We start from the raw sequence: 18,786 nt of genomic DNA on the forward strand, positions 1-18,786 counted from the left end.
CAGTAGTACATCTGAGGAGAATCCATGGGGAGTGACAATACTACAACTCTCAGAAGTGTAAGCCTCAAAAGCTAAGAGTAAAAAGTTTATGTATTTAATTGTTTATCTGAAACATCTCAAATTCCCAAAGGACTCTTGTCAAAAGGAGATCAAAATTAAAGACTGTCCCATCTAAAAGAACAGGCTGTGTTCACACAATCACAGCAGTGACACTGTTGTATTACTGCACTCAAAAGTTCTAAAAACCAGAGGGAAGATCCCATCCCTTGCAGAGAAAGACAGAAAAAATACTGAAAATATTTACAAGGGCAGGAAAAGGTGATCTTGCACATTAAAATACCTCTTGCAGGAAGTCCTCAAGAAGTCGATTAAACTTGTCTGCCAATTCATCTATTAACTGACTTCTTGCAATGTCAACCCTGTTAAAGATTGTGAATTCTTCATTGCAGAGAGCATGGTAGGTTTTTGAACAGGCTTCCAAAACATCTATATCTGTGTGCTTCTCCACAATATCCCGGATCTGTCGCAGTAAGGCATCCAAATGCTACAGGGAAGATGAGCCAAAGAAGAAAATATGTGGTTTTATTTTCATATGTATATATATATATACACACACACACAAATACATGCACACATTCTTAATAAACCTTAAAGAATTTTAAAAGGCAAATTCTGTTGACTACTTTTGTAGCTATGATATAGAACACAAACACCTAGAAGAGCAGTGAAGCTTCTGAGAAATTAAGCCTATTTATCAAAAATTAAGTTGGAGCTTGTCAAAGACCAAATCAGAGAAGTAATTAAAAATTTGCTATTGTTGGTATGGTCTTATCTAACACTTGAATTTGCAATGACAATTGAACAACAGAGAAGTATTTACCTCCCACTCAAACAAACATTTATGCATATTTGCTTGTGTTTTAAAAGCTGTATAACTGAAGATTTAGTTTAGTAACACTCTACTGTCCACCAGCTAAAGCCAACTTCAGTTTTCATATATTCCTCCCCTCCACCTGAGTTGCTCACTGCTGGCTATGCTGCCAACTACACATTTTATCGCTTTTTGACTCTAACGACTTCCAGCTACTTCCTTCACAATGCAATAACACATCTGAGAAGGAGACAACAGAGATGAGAACAGCTTCAACTTCATCACAGCAGATAAAATGAGCATTAATGACATCATTTGTCATTTGGTATTCCTCCTCTTTTTCCTGCAATTAGGGTGGTGGCTTTCTAGTTTCAGTGAGGGAAAAAGAAAATTTACAGAGCTGTTTCTACAAGCTTATCTGTCAGACAGCCATCTCAAATATGAGCATAACCCAGCAATAAATGTTCTCGGTTTAACTTTATCTAACTGGCAAGATTTTCTGCTAAAACTGGCCAGACAGGCCTTAAAAACCTCAAACTTTTGGTATCTTCAAGAAGAGCAGCTAGTCACAACTGTGAAATCAAAGTTGCACTATCAGTAAGGGTTACAGTAAATAAAATCTCCTTTATACAAAAAAACACTGTTAAAATGGTGACCAAAGGTCCAGTGACAAAGTCTAAATTCTGGACTTTCCCTTCTGTGTTGATGTGTGGATGTTACTGTACCTTTTCTAATCGCCCCGTTGTGTAAATTTCCAAATCAAAGTACTGTGGCAACTGCAGTAGGTTGGTGACTTTTTCTGCATCTACAGAGTACTGTAAAATTGGCAAGGAAAAGAGTTTAGATAGAAAAATCTTGGACAACATAATTCATTGTAGAACAAGTAAACATAAAGATTAGTAAAAAAAAAAAAAATCCTCGTGCCAAGCTGTATCATTAATTACAGAAATATATTGTAAACACTTCAACAACCTTCCAGCAATGAGAAATGGAATTAAACCCACCTTTGCTAGCAACTGAGGAAGTGCCACTGCAAACAGCTCAGTAATTTTTGTCCTGTCATCCAACTGGGTTTTCTTTTCCTTTGCTGTCAGCACCTGAAATATTGGTATTGTGAGTGTTTTACAGCTGAAAGTCCTGGTGCAAAGTTTCATTATCATTAATGAGATGTTGATTAGGTACATAATCAAGGTAATTAGGTACATAATCAAGGTAAGGTAAAAAGGTAGTATCACAGTAACATATCAATGTAAAGCAGGAGGGAAGTGTGCAATTTAAAAAAAGGAAAAAAAACCCCAACATTCAGCACTCAAAAAATTCAATTCAAAGTCAGTCCTAACACTAAAAATATTATCTTGAAAACAGAAGCGATAACCTAGAACAAAAGGTTTGCCTTCCCTGCAACAAAATACCATGACTGGAATGACAATATAAGAATGGGAACTCCTTCAACTTACAATTTTTAACAATAGTTACCCAATTATTTTGTCAATCCTATCTTCATACACACTTTCAACCTGTCCTTAAAAGGGTTTCTTACCGAAATACACACCAGTCTTGAGAGAAGAATGCTTAAAGCCTCAGCAGAAGAGGCTGTCTGAACTCTGTACAAGCACAGAAAAGCCAGTTGATGGACTGGCCTTCTTCCAAGAGACCAGGGACTGTATTTTCCTTTCCCTCATTTTGCTCTTACACACTGAAAATAGTTTCAGCTTTTCCCAAACATTGATTCCTGTCTTCCTTTCAAACCAATACCGTTTTCAAAATCAATTTCTATTATCTTTAACAGCACAAACAAATGTAGTAGCTCCAACAGCACCAAGCACATGTCCAAACCCAGAAAAGCAAACCAGGCAGGGCAGTCAGATGTGGAGACCAAAGCTGAATCTCCAACCTCAGACCCTTCAGCAGCAACAGCTACAATCTATTCCTCCCCACAGTGGCCCCCCAGGGCCCTTCCCACATCAGCTGAGCAGGTTTGTGCTCCCTACCCTTTTCCCTGTTCCTCTTCCCACAGGAGGGTGGCACTCGGCCGCTTGCCGAATGGTGCAGAGCATGATTTCAATCAGTGCACTTTCCTGTCTGTCTGTCAGAGCTGCAATTCAAGAAGCACACGTTAACACACAATTGGTTTTATTTTCCACACAGATTAATGTATGTTGGGGCTTTTGTTTGGGTCTCGGGAATTTTGGGGTTTTTCTGTTTAACATGGAGACCAACAGCTCATTTCCAGAGGTGGGGGTGGCAGAGGGGATAGAGAATGTAAGTACCTTATAAAATTACACCAGAAAATACTGAAAAATTGAGGGAGTATCACTGCATTAGTCACAGGACAGGATGGAACAAGCGCTAAGTTTTATCATTATTTTACTTCCTTTCTATTTTTCAGAGGTCCATTTACTAGGACCTATGAATTACAGAATTATGCCTGGGGTTTTGTTTGGGTCCACTGTCATCAGAGAAATTGTGGGGTTTTTCCATATGGTTGTTGTAACAGTAAGTCATCCAGTTTCACAAGCAACTTTATTTCTCTAATGCCAAAAGTGCAGCCTGAACTTGTGGAACATCAAGGCAACACTGCATGCTAATTCCTTCTCTTTTAACCATGGCTCTTGTGTCACACTTCCATACCAGGTGATCTCTTTCTACTCTTCCTCACATTTCATAACTGGTATTAATGACTTCTTATAGTCATGAAAACACAGAAAATACGTGTAAAAATCTTTTCTTCCTTATTTCAAACCTAACAAAAGCTGCACAGCAATATAAACAAAGATCTCCAAAAATCTCTTACGTTCTTCTCCATTGAGAGGCTCCTCCAGCAGAAGACTGTTCATACATTCCCAGTCCTTCAAGAGGTCTGTTGCACAGTCCCACATGCTGTCCACAAGATAAGCAGCATGTTCATGCAACTAAAAGAAGAATACATGAAATATTTGATCAGCAATGAATATTATTACAGAACTATAATACAGAGTATTTGTCGTGCTTGGCTCCTGCCTGTGGCAAAAGTACAGAGCAAGTTTTGCAAGCTCTCTGGTTAAACAGAAGAGTTTCTTCCCCAGTTAACCTAAAAAGATGAATCCAGACCAACAGCTACAGGGAGTAGTGCAACAAGATCAGTTGGAACTTGGGGGATAGGAGGGTAGGGATTGTGGGGGTTTCTTTTTTGCTTTTTTCTCTCTCTCTCCTTTTAAATCTGTGAAATCATAATTTCTTTACACTCATATATCATCATGTTTGTCAGAGTAGCACTTACAGCCTGTCTCAACACTGTGCAATGGCAGATCCTGCAAATAAATACAACCAAACAGTCTTTTGACCCCAGGTTGCTCAAACAACAGGAAAACCAGGAGATTCATGGTTATTAATGAATGAGTGAACCACAACAACAGAACCCACACACACAACACAAAAACAAGGACATCCCTGAACCCCAACTTACTTCACTTTCCAAGAAGAAAAACACTAATGTCTTCACAAGGTTAGCATTGGGACTTTGTCTGCCCCTCCTTTTCAGTATTCCATCATCTTCAGCGTCTCTGCGGCTGAAAAGCCTAAAAAAAAATTATTTCTTTACAAGTCTCTTCTTCATTGCCTTCACCAGAGTCAATTCATATCAAGATACTGGGTTTTTACACACTAATACCTTGTTGCTTGGCTCCATATTTTATTTTGAAATGAAGTCATTTGGGACAAATATCATTTGAACAATTTCATATATGCATTTTATATCTGCTGACTTGATATTCCACTGACTGTTTCCAATGGAATGTGTAATTATAACAAAATGCTTTACAAACATCAGTGATAATTGCAGGTGCTTGAGGTCCTATGCTCCTCCTCAGCAAATAGTATTTTCTGAACCTCCCTACAGGAGATTTTAAAGCAGCTAAGAAATATTGGAAGGAGATATGAAAAGTATTAGATGGAACCTCTATTTTGTTCTCCTACACAGCTGACATGTTGGATTTTTAGTGGATCTTTTAAATGAAAACTATTTTATGAAATGGTCATATGGGACAATGGGGAAGAGGGAGGCACAGGGGAGGAACTACAAATGGGAAAGCCCAAGTTTTAAGCCCCAAACTACATAAGCATTTTAGGATGTTTCACAGTAGGATTGAGAAAGAAGACACAGGAATGTTTTTATTGTATTCCCTGAAGGTACAAGGTTTCAAAGTGCAGCCTTCAAAACTGCTATTTCCCATTTAGAAAAATTACAGCAGTTCAGAAAATACAGTAATGTTTCACTGTCTTCTCTTTCTTAAGGCCACTTTATGATTGATTTTTCCCTTTTCTTGATTAACTCTAGTAAGAATCATCATATTAATGCACACAAATCTACAGGAGCAAGAAGTTAACTGTAATTTCTCCATCTTACTTTTTATAAAGAAATTCCCCTGCAGCAACTGCTACTGGCCGGTGAGCGGAATAAACCAGGTGGTAGACATTCTCACAGTCTTCTGCAGTCAGAACTTCTTCACTACTCCTGGGGGCAGGGATGGGAAGAAGGAAAGAAAGAAAGAAAAAACCAAAAAGGCTGAGTCAACAAAGTATGAACTCTAATGGGGGAGATGGAAATGAATGAGAACCTAAACCTTTTCCTTCAATTTATCACCCTCAAACTCCAGAGTCTCAGTCCCAAAGTCCTCCTGAACAAAACACACTGATGAAGCCTGAGCTATTGCTGGAAGTTGAGCTCAAGGGCTCAACTACTGTGAAATGTTCAATATATTCCATGTTCTTCATGTCAAACAATCCCTGATAGCTTTTAACTATGAGGCTGAATTCAAAGCTCCTAGCCCTTACCCCTGCTGAACTGTAGGAGGTAAGTAGTAACACTGTTCTAGACAGATTACTCTGGGAATTCATTTTCTTTGAGTGTAAGATGCAGAGACATTTCTACAGCCTTCAGATTGCCTGAAGTGTCATGCTGCTGGCCTCACCCACAAGGATGGGAAACACTTCAGTTTCAGTATTTGCTGTATGTTAGAAAAGGAAATATACATGTACTTACTGTAAAACAAGAGTGAGTAATTTTATTGCTTGGACTGCAACATCATATTCTTTGTCAAGAGTCATAGACACAATTCTATCCTAAGAACACAAAAGGAAATATTTTTAAGAGGAAAGAATTGTAATGCAATTTTAAAAAAATTCACACATACCCAGAGTAAGAAGTAACACTAACCTTGAACCGACTGGTGAAGAGTTCCAATTTGGAATTAAGCTCCTTATTGTAGTAAAGCCCTTGCAAAGCAGTTAGGCATTTGAGTCTTACTTCTCCTTGCTAAAATAAAATTAAGAACTGAATTAAAAGCCAACTATGAGATACAGATCTTCATGTCATACAAGACAAGTTTCTTTTACAGTCAGAGGTAATTGAAAAACCAAGATTAAACGCTGTCACAGTACACTACCAATGATATGCTAATGACATGAGAATATAACCTTGTTTGTAACAAGGCAGTGAAGCAACAAAAACGAACAAAACTCCCCAAGGTCTTACTGCAGTTAACATCTCCATAAATCAAAATATGCCTGTTTCATTCTTTCTAAACACTCAAGGTATTTCTATCATTGATGACCATTCCTTGTTCAGTCAAAATTCCTGAGTAGATAATGAGAAATATTCCTCCTGAAATACAAGATCTGCTTCAGCAGAGAACACGTTCTAAGGTACAGATAACCCCACCCCACTGCCAGAGGTGATTGGGTTTTTACACCAAGCCCATGAACAGCACAGCAAGACTGAGCATCCCTCACTTCTTTCACTTCAAATTCCACAGCTTGATGTCTCTGATGCAAGAACTGAGGCAGTGTGCTCAGTCAGTAATGAGTCAGGGAGTAAATTACAGTGACCCCTCCAAGCAGAGAATAGTCTCTAGGTGGTAGTTGGTAAATAACAGCTTGAGGCACTAATCAGCACAAAAATAGGCTTTTCCCAGGCTTCTTACAGCAAGATGAGAATGTCTATGCCTGAGAGTTTTGTAACTTGGCAAAATAGAGTACTGCCAGGCTATAGGGATGGCAGGCATTAATTTGAAGTAGTTAAGCATTATGAACTACTAGTCTGCATCAGCAAATTAAAAATATAATCATTTACTTGCCTACAAATAACAGTATATATGTATATATAAAATAATTAATTGTAATGAATAATAAGATAATTTACTAGCCTACAGATAACAGTATATATACATATAAGCGTATGCATTCTCTAAAAAACAATCAAAAGAATCCTATTTGGTGTATATGCATTTTGAAATGCCAGTACTCCTGAGTGATAAGAAAAGCAGTGACCCCTTCCAAGAGACCCAAAGCCAGTTTGGAGAGATCAGTGAGGAGCAAACCAAGGAGTTGTGCTCCTCTGCTCAGTGCAGTTACCTTGTCATGCATAGTCCAGCCCACGTATTTTAAGTAGCTGTCATTGAGAAAGGCGTCACTGTACATCTTCATCCATATTCCAATCTCCTCAATGCAGATGGCTCTGATCTCAGCAATGGCATCTCTGCAGAGGGAATGGGGCAGGGAGTTCAAACAGATGAAGAATTAGAAATAACCTGCCACCAGCTTCCAGAAGAATTGAATGATGCTACACATCACTTACTAGAGAAACTTACCGGTATCTATGCACAAAAACACCTTTAAATATTGCATTCATCATGTTTTCTATTTCATCTTGATTTTCTTGAAGCTGAAAAAATGTAGAGTACATAAACAGTGAGCAGCACTTTTACAGCCAGATCAGATGGTGCTGATGCTAGACAAACTAAATTAACATTTACAAGTGTGACCATTAAATCCTTTCACAGATTCAGAAACATTCACAGATCTGTTTCACAGCACCGTATGCTATCATTTAAGAAACTGTATCTACCACAGCATACAAATGTTAGTAATTCTGACAACTGGACAACTGTTCTTCAAGTGTAACAAAGACACCTTGGGTTTCTGAAAGGTCCTTAAATATCTGTAAGAAAACTTGATCTAATTTTCTAGTAACATCATTGCTTTTTTGCATACCTATGTATTACTAACACCAGGACTGGCCGTGCACACAACACACCTGACAAAACTACATTAAATGGGTTGTTAAGAGATCAGTCTTGAACTGCAACATCTTTGAAATATGATCAGAAGAGAAACTTGTTTGTTTGTCTGAACTGTCAGGAAAAAAACCCCTTAACAGGTAACAGTACAAACGCTGAAGAGCAAAGGTGAGATGCGTCTTTTGACTGTGAAGAAGTTATTCTTGATGTCTAAAAAACCAAAAGAAAACAAAACATCCCCCCCACCACCACCCAAAAAGCAAACAAAAACCAAACCACCAATTGCCCCCAAAGTAAAAACTGAAGCCTGATTGAATTAGGGCTTTCAACAAGGCAACATTGTCAGCAATGAATCAGCAAGTCTCTTACACAAAAGAAAGAAAACAGAAGTAGACTGCATTTTCAATTTTGATAGTGCTTTCTGTACATGAAAAAAGCCTTATCTAAAGCCTTTAAATACACTCTCTGCTGAGATCATTATTGACATTATAAAAGCAGCATTTTGCTCCAAGATCATGGAGATCTTCTCTGGAAGCCCAAACCTGTCAATGTATGGTAATTTTTGTTACATATTTGAGCCCAATGTAGGAAAATCATCAAGAAATACAACAAAAATATATCTATTATTGATTGCAGTCTCTCTCACTAACTTCACTACAACACTGCTATTTTTAAGACTCTACATTTACTTCTTTTTACAGAACACCAGACACTAAGAAGCACTTTTCAAAGTTTTTCAAACATTGAACATGAACAACTTGAAGAGTTAGAGATGGGTAACTACCAAAACCACTTATGGAACAAGATTAATTATTAGCTGCCATTTATGCACACCAGCCAGAGTAGCACTAACCTCCTTTCTCTTCTGTAGTAAGAGTTCCAGCCTATCATTAGCTCGTTTCCCAATTATTTTATTTCGTTCTGCTTCATACTGCCGCTGTGTGTTGTCCATGTTAATACTTAGATTTAATGCCACATTCACTAGAGCAGTCATCAGTTTCATTGCTACAAAAATATGTGAAAACAACAGGGATTATTTAAAAGGTTACTTGATCTAAGAAAGCTTAGAAGAAAAATCTTGACACCTCCTCCTGTCAATCCTGCATCCAACATAAACTACAATTTCTGTTTGACTTAATGCAGAGCATGAACAGGTTCAACTGCATTTGAGATTAAGACACCTACACCCTTATTTATGACCAAAGACAAGCTAGTAAAATCAACTGAAAAGTCTCCATTTACTTTTCTACTAAAGTTAATAAAAATTAAGTACCAGACAGCTAGCAAAGAATGCTTTCAAATAGAGCTCTGTTTCAGTAACAAAACCCCATATTTATGAGCCGTCCCAAAGCAAGTCCCATTAGGTGAAAACACATCACACAATGGAACAGCAGGTGGATGTTGAGTACCGGGACTTCTAACCAGATTCTGTCTGTGCTGCCCAAGCCAAGGCTGCTGTGCCCAGAGCTGACTGACCTGCCAGGGTGCTGGTGTGCCGGAAGGCTCTGACCTGCGAGTCGGAGAGCCCCGTGAGCAGGGAGATCACCGTGTCCATCATGTACTCGTCGTAGATGATGCTGTACTGGCACTGCCGCACCAGCACCCCGATGAACTCACAGAAACTCGACTTGAACTTCTTCCACTGCGGGCCAGCCATGGTCAGGGGGTAATCTCCACTGTCCTATTAAAACACAGGAAAGGAAACAGGAAACTCTTTCAAACATCTTACAAGTTATTCCATTAAATCGAGATTTACAACTTTAAAGCAAAAAATCAGAAGAGTATGATTCCATAAATATGAATATACTTTGCAGCTGAGGCTTGCTGGAACACAAAGACAACATTCTAACTGCTAGTTTCTCTGTTTGGTTTGACCAAAAAAGACAGAAAAAAATATTTGCTTTCCAAATCTGCTTTTTTACCATAGAACGATCACATGAACAGGTATGTGACAAGTATAGGAACAGGCTGGGATCATAATGAAGCTTACAGTGAAATGCTCACATATCAGACTGCAACTCCCTGAAGTCACAAAATTACCTACTACAACACCTTGAATAGAGTAAATGTGTGTCCTCTCCTGGAATGGAGCCTCCATAAATGGTGGTAAAATGACAGGGAGAATAAAAGAATCATTCGTGTCAGTGCCTCTGGGAACAGCTTCTTTAAGAGGCTGAACAACAATACAGGTTGAAAAATAAAGTATCCATGAAAAGGGATTAGAAATCTGAGAGCTGCTCATTAGAATTCTGTTACAAGAAAAAGTGAGCATGCCATAGTGATAAAAAACCCATGTACCAACAGTCCCAGGTGTGGCTTTATAAATTTCACACAATATTACCTTAGAGTAATCAAATCCATTTATGCATTGAGGTAGTTTTAAGAGACACTAAAATCCTTTTAAAGAAAAGGATATTACATTTTCTCCTCAGTTGAAGTTATGGATTTTTTTTAATTATTGGAGGGGTGGTAGTGGAGTGAATTGTTTCTGTACTAGACAAATTTGGGGAGGATATTTTAAAGCTGCATTAACATTCTCTGGAACATGGGAAGAAAGAAAAACCACTCAAACCCAGGAAAACCAAAAAGAAATTAAAGCCAAATGAAACCAACAAAAAAAAAACCCTGAAACAAAAACAAAATAAAAACTACAACAAACAAACAAAACTAACCCCACCAACCACAAAAAAAAAAAAAAAACAAAAAAAACAAAAAAAAAAAAAAAAAAAAACAAAAAAAAAAACCACCACCACACCAAAACAACAAACCACCACCAAACAATACATCTCATTTATCCCAGTACTCTGTGGACAGAAAGTGACAATTTCAAGGGAAAAAAACTATAATCCCCATGAAAGGAAAAGCATTACTCTTCAACTGGAGAATAATCAAGTTTAAATTCCCACAATTTGTAGATTAATGAATACATAGAAATAAATTTACTGACCATTTAAAGAGATAATTTAAGGCCTTATATAAACATGATAGGGAAGCGTCCCCCACAGTATCATCATAGTAGGAGTTCCCACTGTTTAAAAACAGAAAGTCAATACTGACTTCTTAAGCCATTAATAAAATAAGTTGCATACATACATAGCTTTACTTCCTAGCCTTATAAACTCAGCGACATAAGAAAGTTTAACATTTTCATTCATAAAAGTCCTGTAATTTTTGTAACTCCTTATTCTTTGAACAAATGTCTAGCAATGTGATCCAGCAAGATTAGGACAGGTAAAAAGAAAATAAAAATTAATACATGATCAACACTTCATTAAATTACCTCATCAAATTCTTCAGTCATTTTTCGGATTATTTCCGAATTCTGCATGTGTCGGAACATCTCTGCTGTAACAACTCCTACAATTGAGATATTAGGTCATTAGCACTGTTAATACAAAACTGTAGATGGCAGATGACATGTCTCCTGCCACAATGTCAAAATAACCCATTTTCACCTCATCTCCTGATTACATATGTATAGTTTTAAGAAAGTGCACCTTTTTTCTTCCAGCATCCATGTATAACAAGTACTTAGCCCCATTTATTTATGTGGGCTTTAGTGTTCTTAGGAAGTGTGTTTGTGTGCATGTACACACACATCTAGAATTTCCTCATTCTCTCACATTCAGAAGCCAAAGACACTTGTGCCAGACCTCTGTGCCAGTGAGCATTACACCATCTGAAGTGACCTTTTGGGACTCCAGATTCTAAATGGTGCAAGACAATTTTCAGCAGCTGAATTGCTACTTATTATCTTCTGCACTGCAATAAACAGAGTGCTTTCATACAATTTCTATTTGTCTTGGCCTCAAACTGTTAGACCTCCCAAAGTTTACTGCAAAATTCATTACAAGGACCACCACAGAAAGCATTAAAAGATTCTGCAGCTTTATCTTGTAACAAAAAATCAAAAGGTCACTACTCTGGAAAGCACAGACACCCTCTGAGGAACACTGGCAGCTTTCTGCAGATTTACACACGTTCAAAGTTTATCAGGACAGAGAAACCCTTGAGCAGAACAAATTACATCCAGTCCTGCTCCTCTATCCAGCACAGTGACATCAAGGCATCAACACTGCAAGGCAAGTTACCCTCTCCTCAAAAGGAGGTGAGAGGTAAAAGAATGGAATGGAGGACATGGAAATGAGGAAAGAAAAATCAGAAAATACAGAAAAAAATACATGGAAGCACAATCTTACTGCAGACAGGCTACCATGAAGTTGTCCATAGTATCTTTTGAAACGAGTGTGTCTATAAAAGCTATGAAACAATCTTAATCAGTGATAAAAAACAGGTACAATCAGAATTCCAAGACTGAACCAGCTGAACTGTCAGTGATAGGAAAGACGATTTTCTGAAATAACAGCAGGACCAGAGGAAGCACGTGTTAAGTACCAGTACTGATTTCTATCTGCTGTAAATACAAAAGGTTTAATCAACACTTTAAACTACAGTACAAGACTTCTAAACCTCCTGCTTCCACCTTCAGAAACACTTGTTTAACTCCAAGGAGCTGATAACATAAACTGGCTCTGGGGATGCAGCAGTCTGCCAGCCCCAGCAGTATGAAAGCCCAGACTGAGAATCCTGCTATCATATTGCTCAAATGGATAAGGAACCATTTCAGTACCTTACCTTTGCAGCCTGAACACTGAATAAAGAAGTTAATGAGATCAAGAAGTGCTATATCTCGGTCATGTTTGTATGACTCTATCCAGTCATCCACTACAGACTGAAAGAAAACAAATAAAAAGGCACTGCTCAGTTTTCATAAATTGAAGACGCGGTTATTTAACTGCTTTAGAATAGAATTTAAAATAAAATAGTTAACTTAAAATTATTACCAAAATTTTTTGAGATAAACAAAGACTGAGAGCCAGGGAGAAAACTTTGTACTCTGACTGATGAAGTGGACTTTAGTTTAAAAATAATTTGAGAATTCTTTTCTTCCTAATTTTAAAAAACTGACAAAGATTCAGGTATAAATTTTCCAGCTCAACAGAGTAATCAGACCTGGCAAAGGTCCATTTTGCCCTAGTCAAGCAAAATATTTTGACTGTATAACATTTTACACAGTTAAAAAGTCATGAAGATGCAATTACCGATAACTGCCTGAACAAGGTACACACAGAGCAACAGTTAGAGATGTATTGGTTTTCCATCTACTTTGAAATAGAACAGAACAAATGATGGGAGAATCAGAATTTCTCTGCGCAAATACATCCAAGTAATGAATTTGTTCTTGCTCCCAGCTGTACTGCAGGAGCCTGCAAACCCTGAGAGGACTGCCCAGCACCCCAGGCTCCTGCACGTGTCTCCAGGAGCTGCAAACTCCCCACTCACAGTCCCAAAGGCAGGTTTGCTCACAGTGCCAGCAGTCACTGGGTGAGTCAGCAGGAAAGCTCCACGGCTCACAGCCTCACACCTGGCACACTGGAACCTTGTCTCCACCGGACACTCACACACAGGCAAACACTTCAGGGACTTACCTGAATTTAAAAAACCTAACAAAACCAGGGCTGCACTTCTTAACAGTCTGACTTCAGTCCTGTTAGTAAATGCAGTGGGGAGAGTGCCCAATGTAGACACCTGAAGGGTTAATTTTCCCCTAAGGTGACTTGGCCAGAGGACATTCCTACACTGTAATTGGCTGGAATTTGGGTCAGGAAATTTAAAGAGGAGCCTGTAAGTTGTAGCTAGTGACATTACTTTGGATGAGAGAAGAGAAGCAACTATTGATTTTCAGATAATCTGAGCTCTGGATGCATATAAAAACTAGGTTCTTTGGAAGTTCCATGAAAACAGAAAGTCTAAACCACATTTGTATTTAGTTACCACCACACAAAAAGGGCTTTGAAGTTATGCAATCTAAAATAATCTTTCCTCATTTAGGATACTAAAAACTTACTTTGAATTGTAGTATGAATTTATTAATTTTGTATGTGATTATTCATGAATAACATTTAGAAACGAAAAATCCGTTAATTCGAATTCAAACATCAACAAAGGAAAACCAATTTATTTTGATTCTTATATCAAGTAAAAACAGCAAATTGAAGGGAGAAGTTACTTTAGACTTCTTCTGATTAAACTGCATGTAGAAGACAATACTGTTATATTTAAATTGTATCTATATCCATATGACAGAGCTATCCCAGGCCTTACCTGCATAGCACTCTTGCCCATTTTAACCACTTCAAAGAGCATCATGTTTTCCACACCATTCTGTTGGTGATGTCCATTCATCCGATTGGGACCACCGGGTTTCCCTCCTCCGTTCCCACTTTTTCCCTTCTCTGCTGGGCCTTTTTTTCCTTTTTTACAGGTCTGCAATCACACACACAAGGTTTTACTTAATTATTATGAAGTATTAGAAAAAAAAATCACTATCCATACCATGACAAATACAGACAAGGCCTTTCATTTTCAGCAACCGTATTTTTTTAATGTTTTATATATATCTATGTGTGTGTCTGTGCATATATACATATATATAAAAATTCAAACGTTGAGAACAGCAGATCCAGAGTGATATAAAGACCAGCAAGAACTCTACAGGTTCATTCCTCCTTGCCTCATTTAAAATCTTTTAGCAACTAAAAATGTGGTTAGTGATAGTGTATAACACAGATCTTTCTTGTATTTAAACTGCAAAACAGATTATATATATTTGCTTTAAAACAGCTAAGGCTTAACACATCACACTGTCACACATCACTGTCTCCTCTGCAGTTCATTAACCGTTTTTTTTTTTTCATTTGAATATACGTTGGCAAGTGGGGGGTGAGGAGGAGCAGACAGGTGTGTTTGTATTTGATTTCCCAACTCAAGTATGACACAGAGGAAGGAGGCAGACAACATGAAGTACAAATGACAGGACATTGTATAAAATCTATAATCCATCCCAGGCTCAGGGGGTGCCAGTGAGGGTCACAGCACAGGGCAGGGAAGAGCCACCTGTGCTGTCTGTCAGAGGCACAGGGGAGGAGACAAGGGCTGGGAACTGGGTTCAGACCTCCCACTCCACCACTGTAATCCCCCGTCTCCAACCCGTTAAACAGAACTTTTAACTGAATTATTGTTCTGTTCACTTTTCAAACTGAAAGACACAGAATACATGAGGAATTTAAGTATAGGATGGAAAATCTGCCAAGAGACTAATCAAATCAAAGCTTATCCTTTCCTCCCCTACCCCCCTTATGCCTTCAGAGCACCAAGAAAGTATCACAGAAACAGTCAAGATGAAGCATTTCCACACAAATAAAAATATGAACTCTCTTCACAGAACACTTGCATTTTCAGAAAATATTCCTTGCTCATTCAACTTCAAAGCAAGTGCTAAACTCTTCAATTCATAGCAGTAGAAGTGTTTCAGTATCCCTAAAGACTGAACATACTTTGCCTTTGCCTTGTTTCTGGTTTTTTCCTTCAATATCCTCAAAGTCTGTATCAGAAGAGAAGTGTGTTTCAGACTCCCTGCAAGGATAAAGAGACAAACCATTCACACATTTCATCAGAAACATTCTTAAACACACTTTATAAAATCACAGTATGCTCTCAATCCAGTAAGTCAACTGACTGAGAGCAACCAACAGTGAAACTTTTCCCAGGGCTGCTGTTGAGGATCAGAGCATGTCCCCACAGTCCCAGCCCATCCTACCTCCCCCAAACCACGTACCTGTGCAGGAAACCAAACAGCAAGATTGCAAGATTTGAGGGTAGGTAGAAAATAGCAGCAGGCTGGGAAACATGCCTTTGACGTGTGACAAACATGACAACATCTCAAAAACCAAAGAGCTTTAAATACTGGCCACAAATACTTAAACAAAATGAGAAGAATGAGAATGAAAAAGCCCAACTGCGTCACTTTCTCTGACAACCAAAGTGTCTACACAGATTTCTTCATGCTGTTAGAAACTTAGAAAATAATTAAGAGGTTTGCACTTATGTTGAAAGGTACAGAAAAGAAGTTTTAAAGGCCAGGTTTCCTCAGCAAAAAGGTTAGCTGGAGTTCTGTTTAGGCTTATAAGGTAAAAACATACTAAATACACAAACTCCTTTGCTTGATTTGCTACACATTAAAATATGCTGCACTGCTACACAAATCCTTGATTGGCAACATTGATAGCAAGGTGTGTGAAATGACCTGAATTATTAATAGAGAAGGCTCGGCTTGTGTATTCTCTGTGTCTACATTTCCTGTAGAAATAACTGAAATGATGCTACAAGAGCTGATTTTAACACACAGATGCAGTACAGTGAATTTCAGGTGCTATCACAAATTTGTGATCTACATTCCTGACTCAATTAACAAAACAAAGGGAAGATGACCAGAGGTAAAGCAGACTCATTCCTATGGATTTACTGATAACTTCCCAAAACACTCCAGAAACTGAGAGTCCCTCACTATGGCAAGTGTCTGAAAGGAGCTGGCTGCCCTTTGCCAGGGATTCTGCTGTGTCAGCTGAGATGGACTGGAAAAGCTGCAAACCAGGACATTGGGGGGAACAATGAAAGACAGAAAAAAGGTGAGGAAAATTTCCAAGATTCCTTGATGTTCTCATTTACACAGGAAAGAAGTAAATACAAATTCCAAACATTCCACTAAGCAATAAACTGTACCAAGAGAGTACAAAGCCATTATAAACTGTTGTAAAAACATTATTTCATATTAAGCCATCTTCCAATTTATTTCCAATCTTTATTTCTCACTGAAAAGAAAAACAAACCCACACAAATAAACTCACTGATACAAAACTGCACCTTTACATCTTTTTAGACTCCAAAACCAGGTTAATCCATTTCAGCAGTCTAGAGAAATGTATTCATGCCAATCCCTTGACAATAAAAGGGGATGAACTGGATTCTTTTGGTCTGCTTAAAATAATTGCTTCACTTCTCTAACCAAAAGTGTAATATGTACCTAATTCTAAATCTTGGAAACTCAAATGTCTGTTTCTTAAAAATTGTGGGAAGACAAAAGGCTTAGTAAAATTATGTCAAAAACACCAAGGAACTGATGTCTGAAGGGAGCCATTACTTTGGCTTTACCTAAAGCATTTGGCATTACGCATTTTAAATTTTAAGTGACCCGCCCCAGTTAAGGGCAAATATTTTAACTACTTGATTCAAAACCAGATTTTAAAAAATATTTTTAAAACTTATTTAAGTTACTGCTGAATTAATACTCAAGAAAAAAATTGAAACAATACCTTATCAACATCTCAGCAGAAAAAAATATAGAACACTGTCCTTTATGATATTTCCTTGTTTCCAAGAGGAAGTACACCACCATACAGAAGAAGAGACAGTACATTTAAAAATAGAACCACAAATTTTTAAAGTACTTACTGAAGGAGAGTAAAATCAGTTGGTATTTCTGGAGCTGCTATCATTTCTTTATCATCTTCTGGAACACCACTGTATTAGAAAGATATTCAAAAAGCAGTCTGAAGTGTAAGCTTACTTTTCTTTCTTCCTTTGTAGAAGACAACTTCTAGAATAAAATAAATAATAATAATAATTTTTAAAAATTGTGAAAATTATTCCACATATGGAAGGATAAAAGAGTTGGAAATACAGAAATTGTAGCTCACACTATCCTCCGTTTCCAACCAAGTTTTCTCCTGTCTAAAGATTTTGAGTCCTCTCATGATCCTACTACAAAGTGACTCCACAAATGGTAAAATCACAGTACAGAAACACAGTAAAAACCCCAACCAAACAAAATGCAACAACAAAAACCACAAATCTTTCCCCCCCCCCCAACTCACCACCCACATTTTCAAAATAGTATGAGCAAAGTGGAATGGTTTTCAATACCACCTTTAGGGAGCAGAACCCAGAACTGACAACACTAAGGTAATTCCAGCTGACCAAACCAAAAACAGACTTGATGTTGAACTGGAAGCACAATGTGTCTATTTCAGGATATTATATATGGCAACTTTGTATCTCCAATCTGCCAACTTCCATGTAATTTTCCATAAATATAAACTCTCACAACAAGTTCATATAACCAGCTGCTTCACAACTCCATGTCTTCCAGAGTTGATAAACTAGACTTACAATAGGCTTAACATTTGAAGCATTTGTCAAGACTCTCAGGAGTATCAAGGAAGATAATGCTAGAAAACACTGAAAACACAATTATTTTAGTAAGAAAACTAAAGATTGTGAAATACTTGCTTTAAACTTTATTGTAATACTGTTCATTATAATAAATTTAGGTTTTCCTCTTATTTTTCCTCTCCTTAAGAGCAAGAAAAAAATCTCTCTGGCTACTTCAAAAGCAAGTTTTAGCCATCCGGGCTTGAGTTTTCTATGCCAACTGGCTCCCCAGGCTAACTTTCACAGAGTGAAATTAGGAAAGCATGATGTTCAGGTATTTAAAAGACAGAATACCAAGGAGGAACACCTTCCGAGTCAGTCTGCTGACTCTACAGCTTCCTGGAGTGATGAGGTATTTGAGGGAAAGATTTGATTTTGGCATGCTAAGCACATGTTGCTCCAAGTCTGGTAGCTCTGCTGCAGAGTGTGCATTTCAGCTGAGCATGAGGCAGAGAGGCTGGACAGGTTTTCTCCTGCAAGTGCTTGTTGTGAATGCTAGGGGCCACTGCAGCTTCCAGCATCTAGAGATGAAACCATAAACCCTGTACGGACCAGCTCCCTCCCTTCACATTTTACATAATTACATTAGAGCAGAGAACCACCGAGGAAATAAACAGTGGCAAAGGCAAGGAGGCTCACGATAATCCATCTCAAGACAGTCTGCAACCCCCCATGCACAGACAGCAGGAGACAGACCCTGCTGCAGAGTGGGCACGGAGCAGTGTCCCCCATTCCCAGTCCCTGCAGCAA

The 18,786-nt window shown here is 38.1% G+C and overlaps 1 protein-coding gene across 3 annotated transcripts in view; it reads right to left on the reverse strand.

Annotated features, from left to right (window-relative positions):
- The window catches only part of STAG2 (STAG2 cohesin complex component), a 69,886-nt gene that overhangs the window by 17,180 nt on the left and 33,920 nt on the right, over nt 1-18,786 (reverse strand). For all 3 annotated transcript variants that reach the window (XM_066333731.1, XM_066333729.1, XM_066333730.1), the window contains exons 2-19: nt 17,278-17,422; nt 15,324-15,402; nt 14,092-14,253; nt 12,562-12,658; nt 11,207-11,283; nt 9,403-9,607; nt 8,780-8,931; nt 7,498-7,571; nt 7,262-7,385; nt 6,066-6,164; nt 5,892-5,971; nt 5,256-5,363; nt 4,317-4,428; nt 3,666-3,783; nt 2,863-2,966; nt 1,876-1,968; nt 1,597-1,686; nt 341-544 (exon numbers count right to left, since the gene is read on the reverse strand). In XM_066333731.1, coding sequence (XP_066189828.1) covers nt 341-544; nt 1,597-1,686; nt 1,876-1,968; nt 2,863-2,966; nt 3,666-3,783; nt 4,317-4,428; nt 5,256-5,363; nt 5,892-5,971; nt 6,066-6,164; nt 7,262-7,385; nt 7,498-7,571; nt 8,780-8,931; nt 9,403-9,607; nt 11,207-11,283; nt 12,562-12,658; nt 14,092-14,253; nt 15,324-15,402; nt 17,278-17,321 — 2,022 coding nt within the window. In that variant the 5' untranslated portion in view covers nt 17,322-17,422. The remainder of the gene's footprint in view (nt 1-340; nt 545-1,596; nt 1,687-1,875; nt 1,969-2,862; nt 2,967-3,665; nt 3,784-4,316; nt 4,429-5,255; nt 5,364-5,891; nt 5,972-6,065; nt 6,165-7,261; nt 7,386-7,497; nt 7,572-8,779; nt 8,932-9,402; nt 9,608-11,206; nt 11,284-12,561; nt 12,659-14,091; nt 14,254-15,323; nt 15,403-17,277; nt 17,423-18,786) is intronic.

The sequence above is a fragment of the Sylvia atricapilla genome, chromosome 21 (genome assembly GCF_009819655.1).
Source record: "Sylvia atricapilla isolate bSylAtr1 chromosome 21, bSylAtr1.pri, whole genome shotgun sequence".
In the NCBI taxonomy this organism is placed as follows: Eukaryota; Metazoa; Chordata; class Aves; order Passeriformes; family Sylviidae; genus Sylvia; species Sylvia atricapilla.